At 47.8% G+C, this 17624-nt stretch overlaps 1 protein-coding gene across 1 annotated transcript in view; it reads right to left on the bottom strand.

Annotated features, from left to right (window-relative positions):
• PRKAR2B (protein kinase cAMP-dependent type II regulatory subunit beta) overlaps positions 1 to 17624 on the bottom strand; it is a 131910-nt gene that overhangs the window by 16862 nt on the left and 97424 nt on the right. Inside the window, exons 5-6 of the mRNA XM_002712035.5 lie at positions 5100 to 5206; positions 1992 to 2145 (exon numbers count right to left, since the gene is read on the bottom strand). Coding sequence (XP_002712081.1) covers positions 1992 to 2145; positions 5100 to 5206 — 261 coding nt within the window. The remainder of the gene's footprint in view (positions 1 to 1991; positions 2146 to 5099; positions 5207 to 17624) is intronic.

The raw sequence follows: 17624 nt of genomic DNA on the forward strand, positions 1-17624 counted from the left end.
GGAAACGCAGACGTGCAGGCCACAGCCCAGACCCACTGCAGAGCAAATCTGCACTGTACCTGGTGCCCCAGGCGAGCTGGAAGCACTGGAAGCTGGAGAATCACCATCTTAGAGACCGTCTTGCAGAACCAGCTTTAATGGTACCTGATACTTTGCACTCTGCCATCTTACACAAAAAGCATCTCTCGGGGCCCCTCCCTCACCCAGATAGGCCTTTCAGCTCTCAAGTCCTACAGAAGGACCAGCCTGAAGAAATGCACTTGAAGGCACTAATGCCCAGGTCCCAGCGCTGAGATTCTGATTACATTTGTTGGGGCAGGGTGGGGGTGTGCAAGAATGTTTTGGCTCCCCCCTGTGGGGAGCAACTCGGACTATACTGTTACTGGAATTAAGACTTATTCTATGCATCTGCTCTCCCACAATATGGCGCTGGGAGAGGAGAAAACAGCTTCTACACAGCTGCCTCCAGTTCAGCCAATAAACTGTAGGACTTGCTCCTGATTGGAGGAGAGCAGCGTACTCGGCGTGTGGGCAGCCGAGTTAGGATTGGCGGAGGAGGACTATAAAGGAGGAGAGAGACGGCATGCACCGGGAACATCTAAGGGGAACACCTGTGCAGCCCCCGAGAGAGCCAGCCGGCGGTGTGCCACTCCCCTGCGGAAGTGGGGAAAGTGGCCAGGGGGAACCGCCCTTCCACGGAGGTGGAAGGGACAGTAGCCAACCCGGGAAGAACCAGCAGCAAACCCGGGGACGGCCGAGCAGACGAAAGAACAGCACAGGGTCCTGTGTCATTCCTCCACGTAGAGGGGGAGCGACACCCCCCTCCCCCATATTCTAGGAAATTCTGATGCATGTCAAGGTGGGAAGCAAAAGCATCAGGTATTTCTTCTCTACACAGCTGCTTTTAAATGCCAAGTTAAAACTGCTGACTGATGGATACCACCAAGAGCATCTGTTTTTGGTGGTTTCTTTACCTCTCCGGATAGGGGAGCCTCTGGCCTGGAGGCAGGATAAGGCCTCCCAAGGCAATTGCAGGCCGGACTTGAAATTCAATCTATCTATGGCACGCTAATTTCTAAGCTGACAATTCTGCATGGCCCGTGGTGAGGTTATAAGCAATGCAAATGGCCCTTGGCAGAAAAAAAGGCTCCGCAGCCCGCAAGATGAGGCTGGATCACCAGGAAGGCCTGCTCAGACGCAGCTCCTGGGCCCAGCTCTGGAGTTTCTCACTCAGTAGGTGTGAGACTCCCATTTTCACGTCCAGGAAGCTCCCCAGTGATATGGATGCTACTGGCCAGGGGACCACATTTTGGGGGGCACCAATGTATCAGATGATAAACACCTCAGAATGCTGTCTGAGAAAAAGCACTGAGGGCTTTATGTGGGGGGCTGTTTGCTAGTTTTGAACACGTAATTGCTCATATTTATGGGGTACAGTATGATGCTTCAATACATGCACACATGTGCGATGTGGACTTGAGTGTCTTCCCCTCGGCTGGTATGTCCTGAGCTCCCGGCCCTCACTGGAGCTCAGTCTTCGTGCCCCACAGCTCAGCATCCAGACCTTGCTAAATAAAGTCCCTGATGACTGACGATCACAAATATACCTACCTATTGGAATTAAAATACTGGGGTGGGCAGTTGGCATAATGGCTAAAACACTGCTTAGGAGGCCCACACCCCATGCCAGGGGACCTGGGCTTAGCTTCCTGCTGACGCGCACCCTGGGAGGCAGCAAGTAACGGCTCTAGTAGCTGAGTCCCTACCACCCACGAAGGAGACCACCCATTTCTGGCTCCCGGCTTCAGCCTGGCCCAGCCTCGGCCAGGGCAGGCATTTGGTGGAGTGAAGCAGCAGTTGGGAGATCTGTCTGTATGTCTTCCAAACAAATGAATTTTAAAAAGGTAATTAAGATACTGTCTCTAGCTGGCTACTGACACTGAAAATTCTCACTAATGGTGACACTCAGGTCACATAAACACTCTACTCACCAGGCCCCACAGAGCACCAGGAGAGGTAGCAGTGATTGTAGCTGCTCTGGGTGTGTTGTACATTAAGGCCAGCTCGCCGAAACTCCCACGGTTATCGTAGTTGCCAACACATCTTCCCACACCGTCACATTTTACGTAAATGTCAAATGTTCCTCTGTTGGACATATGCAAATTACAGGTCAGAGTGATCCAAGTGAAATCGCGTTACAATCAAACATTATTTCGGAGAGGAGCCCTGTGTAATAAAGTCTTATCTCCAGCCTGTCGCTCCCCTCTGGTGACAAGAAGCCAGACAAGGGTGTCAGTGTGCACCCACCTGCTCTAGAGCAGCCTGGAGAGATCATTAACTAGACGAGGTCAGTGCCGTATCAGTGCGCGTCCTGAGGAACACGGGACAGTCACACTGTGTAAGTGATAAAAACATAACCAAGACTATAACCCAGGAGTAAAAACACAGAAAAGCATCTGAGGGAGCCTACTGCAAACACTGAGTGCACTTACTATCTCCAAGCCTAAGAACACTGAGGGTTCAGGGACATTCACGACCTCATCTCACGAGGTCTGTTTCCAGAACAAACACGTACTGCTTTTGTGATCAGAAGAGAGCAGCTATGTCTTGTGACGAAGATAGAGCTAGCAACTCCACGCGAGCCACTGCTCTACAGAACTTAGTAGAGCTTTTTATGATCAACAGCTTAGGGGCTGGCGAGCCACGGCTCAAGTGCTGGCTGCCTGCTTCGGTCACTAAAGCTTTTACTGCGACGTGAATACACTTGTTTGTTCGTGTATTACATACAGCTGGCTCGGTGCTACCAGAGCTGAGGTCAAGGGCTGGGATGGAGCCAAACTGGCTCACGAGGCAGAAAACACCTGTCTCCAGCCCTTTACAGGTCTGGCCTTTCACTTAGGTTAACCCTCAGCCTAAAGTTCAAAATGATAGAGAAATTCAGACCAGGTATCCAACCCTGGTCATTTTCTAGTTTTACTGTGCTCATCTCTCTCCCGGCCACTGGACCACACGCCATCTGGCTCTCAGCCACATTCTTGGAGTGGACAGTGTCATCCCACACACAGCGTGACTCCAAGGCTTGCTGAAGCCCAGGTGAGGGCACACAGAAGGGATTCTTGGGCTTTGCTGTGCTCGTTAAGCCCTAGCAGCCCTAGCAAAGACAAAACGGGTGTGATGGTGGCAAAAAAAAAAAAGTGGCTTTTCCGATTAGAAAAGGAAGACTGTAACTGATAAAGGAACACTAGGGGCTCTAGAAACACATAGGAGAAAAGCAGGTTCATGAGTAAAAGAAAAGAACCAACTGGTTTTTAATGTAATTCATGGGTTGGTGCCGCGGCTCACTTGGCTAATCCTCCGCCTTGCGGCGCTGGCACCCCGGGTTCTAGTCCCGGTCGGGGCGCCAGATTCTGTCCCGATTGCCCCTCTTCCAGGCCAGCTCTCTGCTGTGGCCTGGGAGTGCAGTGGAGGATGGCCCAAGTGCTTGGGCCCTGCACCCGCATGGGACACCAGGAGGAAGCACCTGGCTCCTGGCTTTGGATCGGCTCGGCCCAGCCCAGCCGTAGCGGCCATTTGGGGGGTGAACCAACGGAAGGAAGACCTTTCTCTCTGTTTCTCTCTCTCACTGTCTAACGCTGCCTGTCAAAAATAATAATAATAATTCATGGACAACTGTCTCAAGGATATCGCGTACATGTGTAGCCAGTCCTCCTGCAATCACAGCAGGAGTGAGTCCGCGCGAGTTCTCGTGTGCTGCTGTTCCTACAGGTTTCTTCCCTGAAAATGCACGGCACCAGGCAGTGCAGGCTGGGGAAGGAGCAACAGGGCCGGGAGACCTGGCTGACCTGACCAAGTCTCAGCCCTTGTGTGCATCTGAGTGTTTTACCTTCATCTGAGAAAGGGATCAACAGGATCTAGTGAAAAGGAGAGGTAGCACATACAAATCCAAGGAGGATTTTAGAGTCAAAACTACCCACTTAAAAAAAAAAAAAAGGGAGGCACACTGTGTTGTATGGGGTTCTCGGATTCCCCTGCAGCGAAACACACAGAGCTGGAAGCACCCTGAGGCGGCTCAGGGGATGAAAGCTGTCGGTGACACCGGAGCCATGCCTTGGAGTTACTTGTGGGGTAACTGGCTTTGCTCTGTTCCAAGGTCCAGGCTGGTGCCGGAGCTACAGGTCACCAGGGTCATGAGGCGACCCTGGATTCACAGAGCACACACTCATGCATAAAAGACGCTGCCCCAGGGCTGTCACCGAGGCCTTGGAGCTGAACACACATCTACGCAGAGGACAAACGCAATCCAGCAAACCAGGCCGGAGGCCAGCGGTCCTGCGAACACTCATCACTGTTTCACTAAGATGAGGAAACAGAGGCTTGGGTCTCCCTTGGGACTCCTCTGTTTATCGCACAGGTGCATCGTTCTTAGATGGCTTGAAGCATGACTTCGGGTTTCTGAAGTCAGGTTTCCAATATACATGCATGCCTTCTCATCTAACTATAATAACCCCTCCACAGAGTTTTCAAAGACAGATATAATAATGCACAAGCAATTTCTGGAAGGATACATCCAGATGCACTATGGTGTATGGATGAGGCAGAAGCGTTGAGAAAAATGGCTTAACTCTTCACCTTAAGCCTGCCCTTCCTAAGAACTGTATTGTTTAAAATCATGCTTTATTTTCACAGTTAATAAAAAAAGAAGCTTCTTAAAAACATAACACATACAGAGTTACACTGTGAGTTAACATTCTAGCTGTTGCTGTATTAAGTTTCTGTTCTCTAATTAGTACCTACGACCACGGATGCTAGTACATACCATTCTCTCATAATTTAGCAACAATCAGATGTGCACACTGAGTGACTGAGATTTACAGGTTAAATTAACCAACATCCACCAACTCCTACCCAAACCAGGCCTCCTTCACGCTCTGCTGTGGTTTCACCGCATGCACGCACACAGCTTACAGAGCCTGGAATGCAGCAGAGGGTAAAGAGGGAACAGCGACTGCCACCCACCAACTTGGCAGCTGTCTTGGTAACTGCTCAGATTTTACACAAAAGGTTCCTTGACTGGCAGTCATGAGGCCGGTGGGACTCACCTGTCGATGACGTAAAAGTTGTCCCCATCGTCGCCTTGGTCGATGACATGCTCCCCTTCCTTGACCAGTTTTTCAAACATGGCATCTAACACTTGAGACATCTGCTCCTGTTTTTTAAAAAGATAAGATATAATCTTCAAGTGTATGCAAAGCGCATCTTCGTAAGCAACCGTAATTACTTTTACGTTTCTGTGAACAAGCTCAGAGAAATGAAAACATCACCACTGCCATTAGTGTTGTCAAGAAGATGCACAGGGTGGTCCTCCTTACACATGCAAATGAGATGATGTTCCCACATTCAGTATCTGAATGAAGGTAATTACACTTAGTCTATTTCAGAATACCTGCAACTGTCACCACTTTAAAATTAAAAAATGAACTGCCAAACCATCAGATGCACTGAGAAATAAAATCTTTTTTTCCTAAAGACTTATTTTATTTATTTGAAAGGCAAGAGTTACAGAAAGAGAGAGAGAGATGGAGAGACAGTGAGAGAGATCTTCCACCCACTGGTTCACTCCCCAAATGGCCATGGCAGCCAAGGTTGGGCCAGGCTGAAGTCAGGAGCCAGGAACTCCATCCAGGTCTTCCATATGGATGGCAGAAACCCAAGTATTTGGGCCATAATGCACTGCCTCCCAGGTGCATTAACAGGAAGCTTGTGGGGAGCAATCCGGACTAGACTGAGTTACTGGAATTAAGACTTATTCTATGCATCTGCTCTCCCACAATATGGCGCTGGGAGAGAAGTAAACAGCTTCTGCACAGCTGCCTCCAGTTCAACCAATAAACTGTAGGACTTGCTCCTGATTGGAGAGCAGCGTACTCGGCGTGTGGGCAGCCGAGTTGGGATTGGCAGAGGAGGACTATAAAGGAGGAGAGAGACGGCATGCACCAGGAACATCTAAGGGGAACATCTAAGGGGAACATCTGTGCAGCCCCCGAGAGAACCGGCCGGCAGTGTGCCGCTCCCCTGCGGAAGTGGGGAATGTGGCCATTCCCTCCGTGGAAGGGATAGTAGCCAACCCGGGAAGAACCAGCAGCAAACCCGGGGAGGGCCGAGCAGACGAAAGAACAGCGCAGGGTCCTGTGTCGTTCCTCCACGAAGACGGGGAGCGACAGAAGCTGGATTGGAAGTAGAGCAGGTGAGATTCTAACTGGCACTCCATGTGGGATGCCAATGGCATAGGCAGCAGTTTAACCAGCTGTGCCACAACACTGGCCCTGTGACATATAATCTTAGTAAAAAACTTACTCAAAACTATTACTTTCAGTGATGCCTGTTTGTAAAACTTCCCTATAATAGTTACCATGGGAATGTACCTACATAAACTCAGGAAATTAAGACCCTAACCCCAATCCTTTTCATTGTGGTTTAGCAACAAAACCAAAACTGAACCCAAAGCGAAAGACAACCAAGCTAAAGCCACCGAGATAGGACCGTGGCAAATCCTTGCACCTGCTTTCTGCCCTGCACGTGGCCGCCACCTCGAGAGGGTGGGCAGGTCAGGAACACCAACACTACCACTGGGCCGTTTCCACTGGATGGAACCTTTGCCAGGAGAATACACGCCTGACGAGGCTTCCTGACGAACTCCAGCTTCTGCAAACCAACCAGGAAGGAGAGATCGCTCCCCGCCCGGGGCGGGCGGGTGTCTGGGACAGTGGCTCAGACACAGCTGGGAGTGCCTGCATGTCACGGTACAGAGCCCGGGTTCCAGCTGACCTCCACTTCCCACCCAGCTGCCTGCAAACGTGCACCCTGGAAGGCAGCAGGTGAGAGGGCTCAAGTACACGGGTCCCTGCCACCTACCTGGGAGGGAGACCTGGCTGGGGAGTTTCTGGCTCCTGGCTTTGGCCTGGATCAGCTGAGTACTGAACCAGAGGATGGAAGATCTTTCTCTCGTCTCTCTGCTTTTCAGAAACAGACACATTTTTAAAAAGGAAATCTTCCCTCAGAATGAATGGAGGAACACTCTGAAGAGTACTGAACAGTAGAGGAGTAACAGAAAATCAAAAGGCTCAGAGGGTTCTTTGGTTCTGAGCGCTTGGTCAGGACACTGCCCAGGCCAAAGTCTATTATTTTTATAAACAAACTAAAGAGCTGGAGAAGACAGATGTCCCAGGGAGATGGGACGGAAGAGCAGGCGAGCATAGGCTGAGGTGCTCTGGATGGCAAGGCTGGCAGGTGACCTGTGAGTTCCCTCCCAAGACAACCCGGAAACTGCACACAGACTACCAAGATGGGCCCGTAACAGCACAGAGCTCGGGAAGGGACACCCAGAGCAGCACAGTGGGTCTGATGCGTGGGGGGACCATGGCTCCAGCTGGGCACATCTGGTTCTGTCAGGGCAGGCCTGGGACACAAGGCCTCTCCACCCTGAACATGGTACACAGGGCAGTCGACCCTGGCTACAACTCTTCCCAGTCCACAGATGAGAGGGAACCTGAATGAAGGAGACAGACTTTGTCAGTCGTGGCAAAGGCCGCTGAGCTAGAACAAGGGTCCTCTCCTGCTGTGAACTCAGGGTTCCCCAAAGCAGCGGGCTCACCATCAGCTCAAACCAAGCAGCACGCTGGCCAGCAGGCCTGCACTACCCACCCAGAGCCCTGGGATACAAAAGACTCAGGAAGAGTAGGGAACACGTAGGAAGTTCCATTTTGGGGGCAGTGCTGTGGTGGGTTAAGCTGCCACTTGCCATACTGGCATCCCATACGGACATCTGTTCAAGTCCCAGCCACTCCACTTCCCATCCAGCTCTCTGCTAATGGCTCTCTCTCTCTCTCTCCAACGAATAAATAAATCATTCAAAAGAATTCTACTTTCTATTCAAGATGATATTATATCCATGAAACAAAAAGAGAAAAGAGCAAGTTTATAAAAAGGGCAAATCAGAGAAAAACGGGTAGCTCAGAGACAGTATTGACAGTTTTGTAACGCTAGAAGGTCACACCTGGGCTCTGGAGGCTGGGAAGCCCAGGGCTGCTAATCTGCCGAGAGCCTTTCTACAGCAGCATCCCGGGGCAGGTGAGAAGGCAGGAGGTCGCCACTGCCTGTGTACAAGTGCTGGGTGCCACGCTCCTCCCTTCATCAGGAACCCACTCCTGGGATAACCAACCTGCCCTCAGCCCACTCTGGAGGGCCAGCCAATTCTTCGGAAACCAGCCATCTCTGAAAGGGCCCACCTCTCAACACTGCTGCACTGGGGACTACGTTTCTAGAACATTCAGACCCCACTAGAAACTAAGAACATGATGGCCAGACGCTTTCCCTTTAAAACAGACTTTGTGAGGCAGTTCTGGGGTGACAGGAACACTGAGCAGAGAGGATGGAGCAGCCAAATACTCCCTGCCCCACCCCCACCAACATCCCCCACCAGAGGGGCGCAACTGTTCCAACGGATGACAGGGACATCATTATCATAACATTCTAAGGGTACATTCTAAGGGTCTTTTTGAATTCTAAGGGTCTGGAAAAGATATAATGACATGTGTTGACCATTGCCAAGATTTTTTTTAAAAGGCAAATGAAAGGATGAGAAATTGGGGGGAAAAAAAAAACCCTCAAAGCTGATTTAAAAAATGAAAATGAAAGCAGTTCCAGAGAAAACAAGAGAGGTAATAAATACAGGATGAACCTTTTAGATAGGACAAAACTTTCCAGACTGGAAGGGCACACTTGAGTATCTAGCACACTCTGTGGCCCAAACCCCATCACTAACATAAAGTATTTTATCTTTTCCATTTCATTTGAAAAGACAGAGAGAGATCTTCCTTCTTCCATCTGCTGGTTCACTCCCCCTAATGCCTTCAACAGCTGGGGCTGGGCCAGGCAGAAGCTGGGAACTCCCATGTAAGTGCCAGGGACCCAAGCACTTCAACCACCACCTGCTGCTATTTCCTCTCAGCGCACACAATGGCAGGGAGCTGGACTGGAAGTGGAATAGCTGGCACTTGAACCAGGCACTCCAGTATGGGATGCAAGCATCCCAAGCAGTGTCTTAACCACTGCACCAAACACCTGTCCCTTACCTTTGTTTGCCTTTTTGTTATGCATTTTTAGAACTACAAAGCATCCAGAGAAGGGAAGGGGAGATGGCTCTTAAAAATATAAAAATGCACACCTTCTCGCAGAATGAAGAGAAACGCAGGTTAAAATTGAAGTGAGACACCACTTCGCAGATTCAAAAAGATCCGAAGGTTAGAGTAACAGACTGCACTGGAGATGGCGTGGGAAAGAGACTTCTGACAAGAGGGAAAGTGAGACGGATGCTACAGAAGCAATCAGGCAATACTTGATACAATTCCATACACCCATACCCTTCCGTCTCACTGCTCCCGTTCTCCAAAGTTCTCCTACAGACCTATGAAACCACATGTGCACCTGCATTTCCCACTGCATCGTCATAACAGCAAGACGGGAAAACCGCCAGCATTCATCAGTGGGGCACTGGATCAAGGTCACGGTGTTATCTGCACAGGGATAGCCCTGCAGGAGGGAGGAAGCACGTGGGCATCTTCAGACCTTCCCAGGGAGTCCCCGACAGAGGGAGAACACTCAGAGATGGGCAGTCGGGCAATGTGTACACGGGCCACACGGGGAATACACAGTTGAGGAGACGCGATGGGTGAGGGCAGAGAAGACTACGAGTGAACACGCCAGCCAGCTGCTGCCACGCCAGTGATGCCACGCCAGCGGCTGCAGGTGCCAGCACTGGGACCACCGTCCAGGAGCTTCATGACGTAAAGATCTAAGAATGACAGCTGCCTGGCGGATTCAGGGGCTGCCTTGCAAAGACGGAAGCTCCTTGTCCCTGGAGGACACTGCCCACCTGAAGCTGGAGAAGGGGCTCAGCTATTTCCACACGCTGTCCTGTGGAACCCTGGGATTCTGTGGAGGTGCTTCCGCGACTAAGTGTGTGAGCGGCTGAATTTCATTCCACCCGGAAGTGCATTTTTAGCCACTAAGCACTAAAATGAATGGGAATGGCCGTGCTCAGGTGGATCAGCTCCGTCATGTATGTAGAGCAGTCGTAGGCTCGAGTGAGATTTAGAGGAAGGAACAGAAGCACTCTGTCCGCCTACTGTCTCCACTCCTGCACGGCCTCCCCCACGATCCGCATCCCCACCACAGAGGCCCACTTGGTGCAATGGCTGGTCCTGACATGTGACCCCCAAAGGCCACATTTCTCATCAGGGTTCACGCTTGGAGCTACGCACTGGGAAGGCTTCCGTGACAATCATCATTCACCACCCCTACAGCACCACGCGCAGTAGCTTCACTGATGCATTCTGCTGCCTGCCCTCCGCCTTCCCTCCCCCAATCCCTGGCTACCTCTGAGCCATTTACTGTCCACGGAGTACTGCCCTTTCCAGAACGGCACAGAGCTGATATCACACTTTGTGTCGGCCTTTTCAGAATGGCTTCTTTTCTATGCATCGAAGGCTCCCATGTCTTTTCATGGCTTCACAGCTTGTTTCTTTTTGGTGCTGAATAATACTTCAACGTCTGGATGAACCACCGTTTGTTTACCCATTTACCTACTGAAGACATCTTGGCTCCTTCCAAAACTCGGCGATTATAATCCAAGCTGTTACAAATATCTCGGGGCGGGATTCTGCGTCAGTTTCTTTGGGGGAAATACCCAAGCGGCATGTCTGTTGGAGCACACGGTATTAAGAGCATGGCTAGCTTTTAAGACTCAGCCAAGAGGTGCTCCAAAGGAGCTGTACCACCGCGCAGCCCGTCAGCCATGCACCAGAGTTCCTGGTGCTCCCCAGCAGCATCCCTGCTGGCATTCGGTGCTGTCAGTGTTCCGGGCCTGGACCATTCCACTAGGTGAAGGGTGGTGCTTCACTGTTGTCCCTGACGGCCTATGACGGGGATGGTCTTTCCATGGGCAATTCTGCCATCTGTGTGGCCATTAGGATCTCCAGCCCATTTTAAAATCAGGTTGTTTATTGTCTTACTATTGAGTTTTAAGAGTTCTTTACATAGTTTAGTTAGCAGTCCTCCATCAGATTGGAATTCTGCAAATCTAGGGCTTGTCATTTCATTCTGTTCAGTGTCTTGCAGCACATGCATTGGCCATTTTAACAAAATCTAGCTTATCAGTTCTTTCTTTCATGGATTGTGCCTTTGGTGTCATATCTAAAAAGCTGTCCCCAAATCCAATGTCATCAAGATTTTCTCCTATTTTCTGGTAGCTTTATAGCTTGGCATCTTACATACTGGTCTGTGATCCATTCTGAGTTAATCTATGTGAGGGCATAAGCTCTGTATTGATTCATTTTTAAAAAATTATTTATTTTTATTTTGAAAAGCTGAGAGGGCAGGCAGTGAGAGATCTTTCATCTGCTGGTTCATTCCCTGAATACCTGCTGGGCCAGGCCAACACCAGGAGCCTGAAACTCAACCTATCACCTGCTTCCTCCCAGGGTGTGGATCAGCAGGAAGCTGGAACTGGTTGAGGAGCTGGGACTTGAACCCAAGTACTCTGATACAGGATGTAAGTGTTCCAAGAAGCAACTTACCTAGTGCATCAAACACCTGCCTCTAGATTCACTGTTTTGCCTGTGGAGGCCCAGTTGTTCCAGCACTACTTGTTGCAAGAACTCTTTGCTTCATTGTATTGCCTTTGCTCACCTCTACCAAGATCAGTCAGCTTGATCTATGTGAGGTTCGGGCTGTCTATTCTGCTCCATGGGTCAGTCTGTGCATTCCTGCCAAATCACACTATCTTCATTACTGTGCTTTATACTAAGTCTTGAAGTCAGTTAGCGTCAGACTTGGAATGCTGTTCTTCTCCTTCAATATTCTGTTGGCTACTCTGGGACTTCTGCTTCTCCATATATACTGTAGAACCAGGTTGCTGAAATCTATAATTCTGACAGGACTGCTGTGACTGTACAGATCAAGTTGGGAAGGACTGGCAACCTGACAACAATGAGTGTCTATCCAGGAACACGTGGAATGTGTCTCCATTCATTTAGGGATATTTTTAATTTCTTTAATCAAAGTTTTACAGTTTTTTTCATATAAATCTTATATACATCTTTGTTAGGTTTAAAACCAAGAATTTTATTTTTGGGGAGTGCTAACATAAATGATGCTGTATTTTTAATGTTAAATTCCACATGTTCATTGCTGACATACAGGCAAGTAATCGACTTTTCTACACTAATCTGGTATCCTGCAACCTTGCTATAATCACTTGTCAATTGCTTTACATTTTCTACTTAATAATGTCATCTGTGAATGACAATTATACTTCTTCCTTCTCCATCAGTGTGCTTTTATTTGCTTTTCTTATTACACTAACCAAGATTTCCAGTATGATGCTGAAAGGAATGGTAAAGAGGACTACATTTTTTTTATTGAGGTGAAATTCAAATAACATAAAATTAAGCATTTGAATTTTCATTTATTTGAGACACCAAGAGAGAGAAAATTCCTATCTGCTGGTTCAATTGTCAAATGCCCATAACAGTGAGAGTTGCACCAGGCAGAAGCTGGAAGCCAGGAACTTGGAACCACAGTGTCCCATGTGGGGAGGGGGGCAGGGGTCCAAGTACTTGAGCCATCATTTACTGCCTCCCAGGCACATTAGCAGGGAGCAAGAATCAGAGTGGAGCTGGGACTAAAACCTTGGCATTCTGATCTGGGATGTGGGCATCTCAAGCAGCATCTTACCTGCTAGGCAAAATGCCCAAACCCCAAATTAACATTGTTAATGTGAACAATTCAGAGGCCTGAAGCTGTGCAACTACACACCATATCTAGCTCCAAATATTTTTCATCACCCAAAAGGAAACCATGTTCTCAATAAGACACCCGCCATTCTCTCAGCCCCTATCCCTTGGAAAACAATAACTTATTTTCTGTCTCTGTAGATTCATCTGTTCTGGACAGTTCATAAACATATGACATCATAAAATACGTAACCTTTTTAAGGTTCATTCCCATTGTGGCATATATCATACTTCATCTCCTTTTCAGGCTGAATAATACCCCCGATTCACTCCTGAAATGCCCTCAATGGCTGGGAATGTGATGGACCAAAGCCAGGAATAGGGAACTCAATTCATGTTCCTATATGGGTGGCAAGGACCCAAATACCTGAGCTATCACCACTCCTTCCCAGGGACTGAAGCTGAAGCCAAGAGCCAAAGCTGGGTATTGAACCAGGGTACTCGGATGTGGGACATGGGCATCCTACCTGCATTGTAACTGCTAGGATAAACACTTGCCCCAGCTGACCATTTTGATATTGGGTTTTTGTCATTTTGTTATTATTTATATAAGTGAATATTGGAAGCTTATTAGATATATTATCTGCAAATATTTTCTCTTATTCCATGGATATCTTACTTTTAAAAATTTTATTACTCCTACTTCAGGTATCTAAGAATCCACTGCTAAATCCAAAGTTACGAAGATGATGTCTGTGTTTCTTCTAGGAATGTTATAGTTTTAGTGCTTATATTTTAGGTTTTAATCTACTTTGGTTAATTCTTTTATAGGGAGTGAGGTATGAGTCCAGCTTTGCTCTCTGTTGTGCATAAGACGGCGAACTCCAGTGCATTCTCATGCTTAACTTTATCATATGCAAACCACTAAAAACTCTTATTAATGAAATAATACTGGTAAAAAATAATTTTGAAAAAGAATACCAGCCGGTGCCACGGCTCAATAGGCTAATCTTCCGCCTTGCGGTGCCTGCACACTGGGTTCTAGTCCTGGTCAGGGCACCGGATTCTGTCCCAGTTGCCCCTCTTCCAGCCCAGCTCTCTGCTGTGGCCAGGGAGTGCAGTGGAGGATGGCCCAGGTCCTTGGGCCCTGCACCCGCATGGGAGACCAGGAGAAGCACCTGGCTCCTGGCTTCGGATCAGCACGGTGCGCTGGCCGCAACATGCCGGCTGCAGCGGCCTTTGGAGGGTGAACCAACGGTAAAGGAAGACCTTTCTCTCTGTCTCTCTCACTGTCCACTCTGCCTGTCAAATAAAAAAAAAAAAAAAAAGGAAAAGGAAAAGAATATGGAATCTCCATCGGCAAAGACAATATCTAATAGAGAATCTATATCCACTATCTCCATGCAATCTGCTGCATTGTTAAGTAGAAAATGAAAAGGGCAAGGAACAGTCTCAATGTTATTTCCACCAAAGATTTCAAAAGAGGGGCCAGCATCGTGGCACAGTGGGGTAAGCTGCTGTCTGTAATGCTGGGACCCATTTTAGCACTGGTTCAAGTCTCAGCTGCTCTCCTTCCCATCCAGGAAGATGACCCAGGTGCTTGGGCCCCTGCTACTCACATGGGAGACCAGGTTGGAGTTCCTGGCTTCTGGTCCGGCCCAGCCCCCACAGCTGCAGTCCTTTACGGAGTGAACCAGTGGAGGGAATCTCTCTCTCTCTCTGTGTCCCTCTCCCTGTCTTTACGCTTTTCAAATAAAATAATTTTATTTTCTTTGAATAAAATAAAATAAAATTTTAAAAGAATATAGTGGCATATGCATTACATAAGCAGGAAAGCTGCACACAATGGAGCTTGAAGAACTCGGCTCCCAAGAGGCAGGGCTGCTGGGGAGGCGGCCGCGGAAGGGAGGCTTCCTTTCGTTGACAGCTCATTGTCCTTTCCACAGATTGTGTGTGTGTGGTGTTTTGATCTGAATGTTTCAATTAGTTAGAAACCAGATTCTCTTTATGTGGAGAACATAATGTTGTTATCTTCATGGTGGGGTGAGACCGACACTGGAAGAATGATGAGGATAAGTCTGCAGGAAGGGCTTTAATCCCCTCCTTGGGCCTGGATGTGGGCCCCGGCCCCTGCCTGTGAGATGGCAGCCAGGGCTGAAGACCGTGCCAATGTGGCAGCAAGAGAGAGCATCCTTGATGTGGTGCTAATTGGCCCCTTAAATGCAAGTGGATCCATCAGCCCAGGTACCATATGGCTGCCCATCAACAGCCCGAGGGTTGATGAGAAGCTTCACCAACATCGTATGCAGCTTGCTTTTTATATTTCAATTCTTTCAGGGCAGGTGGAGGAGGAAGATCAGCTCTGTTGACTAATTCAGAAGCTAAATGCCAACCAGGGGGAACGATGAAACAAATTGCTACAGTCAATTTCTTGGTTATGTTGGAATTAGCTGCCTTTTAAAATATTAGCTGAACAATTTATACTTGGCTATATAAAAAATAATTCCTGATAAAATACAGAAAAATTATTTTTTAGAATGTCTCTATGTGACAGGTGTCTGTTCTAGTCAATCAAAAATATAATTTCCCCCAAATTATGTACAGAGTGAGAAGAACTTAGGAAATATTCAGTATGCAGAGGCTTACCACGATGACTGACAACTACTGTAGGAAATCCACATGTAATTCCCCCACAGAATGCCAATGGAAGACTGGGCTCAGTTAAGGGCTGTGACTCACTTAAGAACGAACAATTTACTCTGCATTAATGAAACAGCCTATCATATAGCATAGGGGAATTATTTCAGTTAGCTTCAAATTAGAAATATTTCAGAAGGAAAATGGCCTACTGAGTCAGGCATTAAAATATTCATGAAAAGAATAGCTTCAAAGAAATTAATAACTACAAATGCGGTGCTCAACATACAGCACACTCCAACAGGGGAAGGGGAAGTGTCCCGAGGTCTAGGAAGTGCTGGTTTTCCAGCTAAATGATGACTTCAGGAAGCTCAAATGAGAGCAGCAGACATGACGCCAAGCTCACTCTTCTTGCTAATCAGCAATTACTGCTTCCCCTCCCCCTGCATGTTTCTCACTTCAGAAGGTACCACCTTCAAGTCATTGCAGCTAGCAACCAGGCGTTGTCCCATACTCTCCTTCAGGTCCTTACTCAATCAACCACTAAGTACGAAGTCCAGTCAAGCCCCAGTGTCAGGTGAAATCACTCCTTTCTGCGCATCCCTCTCCCCGCCCTGTGGTCCACGCCCATTTCCTTTCTCTGGATGGCTTCCTCACTGAGCTCCATCCTTTGGTTGTTGGCCACTCCCCTTGCCCCATGCCCCCTCTCACTCTACCCTCTGCCATCAAAGGGAACTTAAACAAATGTGACTGCTGCATTCTCTGCTTAAAGCTGTTCAGAGTGCCCTCTGCATCCAGGATGTGTCCAACGCTATGGTGTGGCATTTAAGAATGGTCCTTCCTGACACATAGCACCAGGGGGCTTCCACCATGGGCTCCAGGGACAAAGCTTGCTGCACTTGTCATCAACTCGCGATTTCCTAGTGATTTTCTAAGGTGCAGCTCAGTAGCCTCCCTAGCCCTCTGCATTCTCAGGGTAGGCTAAGAGACATCCACCCTCCCATAGTGGTCTGACCACATCACAGCATTTATCACATTCTACTTGTGGAAAATGGAATTAAATGCTCGTTTTGGTGTTAAAAGCTTTAAAATCCACACATGAAGGGGGTCTTTGAGAATTTTGTGGAAAATGAATATTGTGATCAAAACTGCGTGGATTTCAAACATTTTTTGGCACCCAAATAAACTCACCACTTAATGTCATTTTTCAGTGGGCTTTGAGAAACAGAAAATACTCATAAATGTGTGCTTGTATCCATCATCAAATTACAAGTTCCAGGGGTGCGCATTGTGGTGCAGCAGGTTAAACTGTCATTTGGGATGCCACAGCATGTATCAGAGTGCCTGGTTGGAAATCCTGTCTCCACTTCCAATCCAGCTTCCTGCTAATGCACACAAAGGCTCAAGTGCTCTGGTTCCTGACACCCACGAGGAAGACCCAGATGGAGTTCCTGGCTCTGGGCTTTAGCCTGGCCTAGCCCTGACTGCTGCAGACATTTGAAGAGTTGCAGACATCTGAAGAGTGAACCAGAGGATGGAAGATCTCGATCTCTTTCCCTTTCTGTCTCTCCCTCTCTCTCCCCATACCACTCTGTCTTTTACATAATAAAAATTAATAATAAACATTTAAACTATAAGCTTTAGCAGGACAAGAACCACATCCAAATATCTTCATGGAGTCCAGCACCTTATACGAGGGGTCTTCAAAAACTTCATGGAAAATGCTCACTATGAAAACACAATGTATGGATTTCAAATTTTTTTTGCACCGAAACAAACATCCTTTAAAAAAAATTTTTTTATTTCTTGATTGCTTTGAGAGGCAGAGAGACAGGGAGAGCTCCCATCTGCTGGTTCACTCTCCAGGCCTCCCATGTAGGTGACTGAAACCCAATCACTTGAAGCAATAATTTATGTTTTCATTTCATTTTTCCACAAAAAATTTTGAAGTGATCTCATATGAACCTTGGAACACATCAGTAGCTGAGGCACTGAACTATAAGGAGCTGCACAAAAGGCAGATTATATGGGCTGATTACGCAATTCAATTACAATACATTTGGGTTACTGTAAAAAATATACATCATAAAAATTAAAAGGCTGCTTAAAATGTGAACTCAGTCTAAAATATTCAATCTGCTACGTCTGGGGCTAAATTCTAATTCCAGGTGGTCATCAACTTTTTCTTATTTATAT

The sequence above is a fragment of the Oryctolagus cuniculus genome, chromosome 3 (genome assembly GCF_964237555.1).
Source record: "Oryctolagus cuniculus chromosome 3, mOryCun1.1, whole genome shotgun sequence".
Lineage (NCBI taxonomy): Eukaryota > Metazoa > Chordata > Mammalia > Lagomorpha > Leporidae > Oryctolagus > Oryctolagus cuniculus.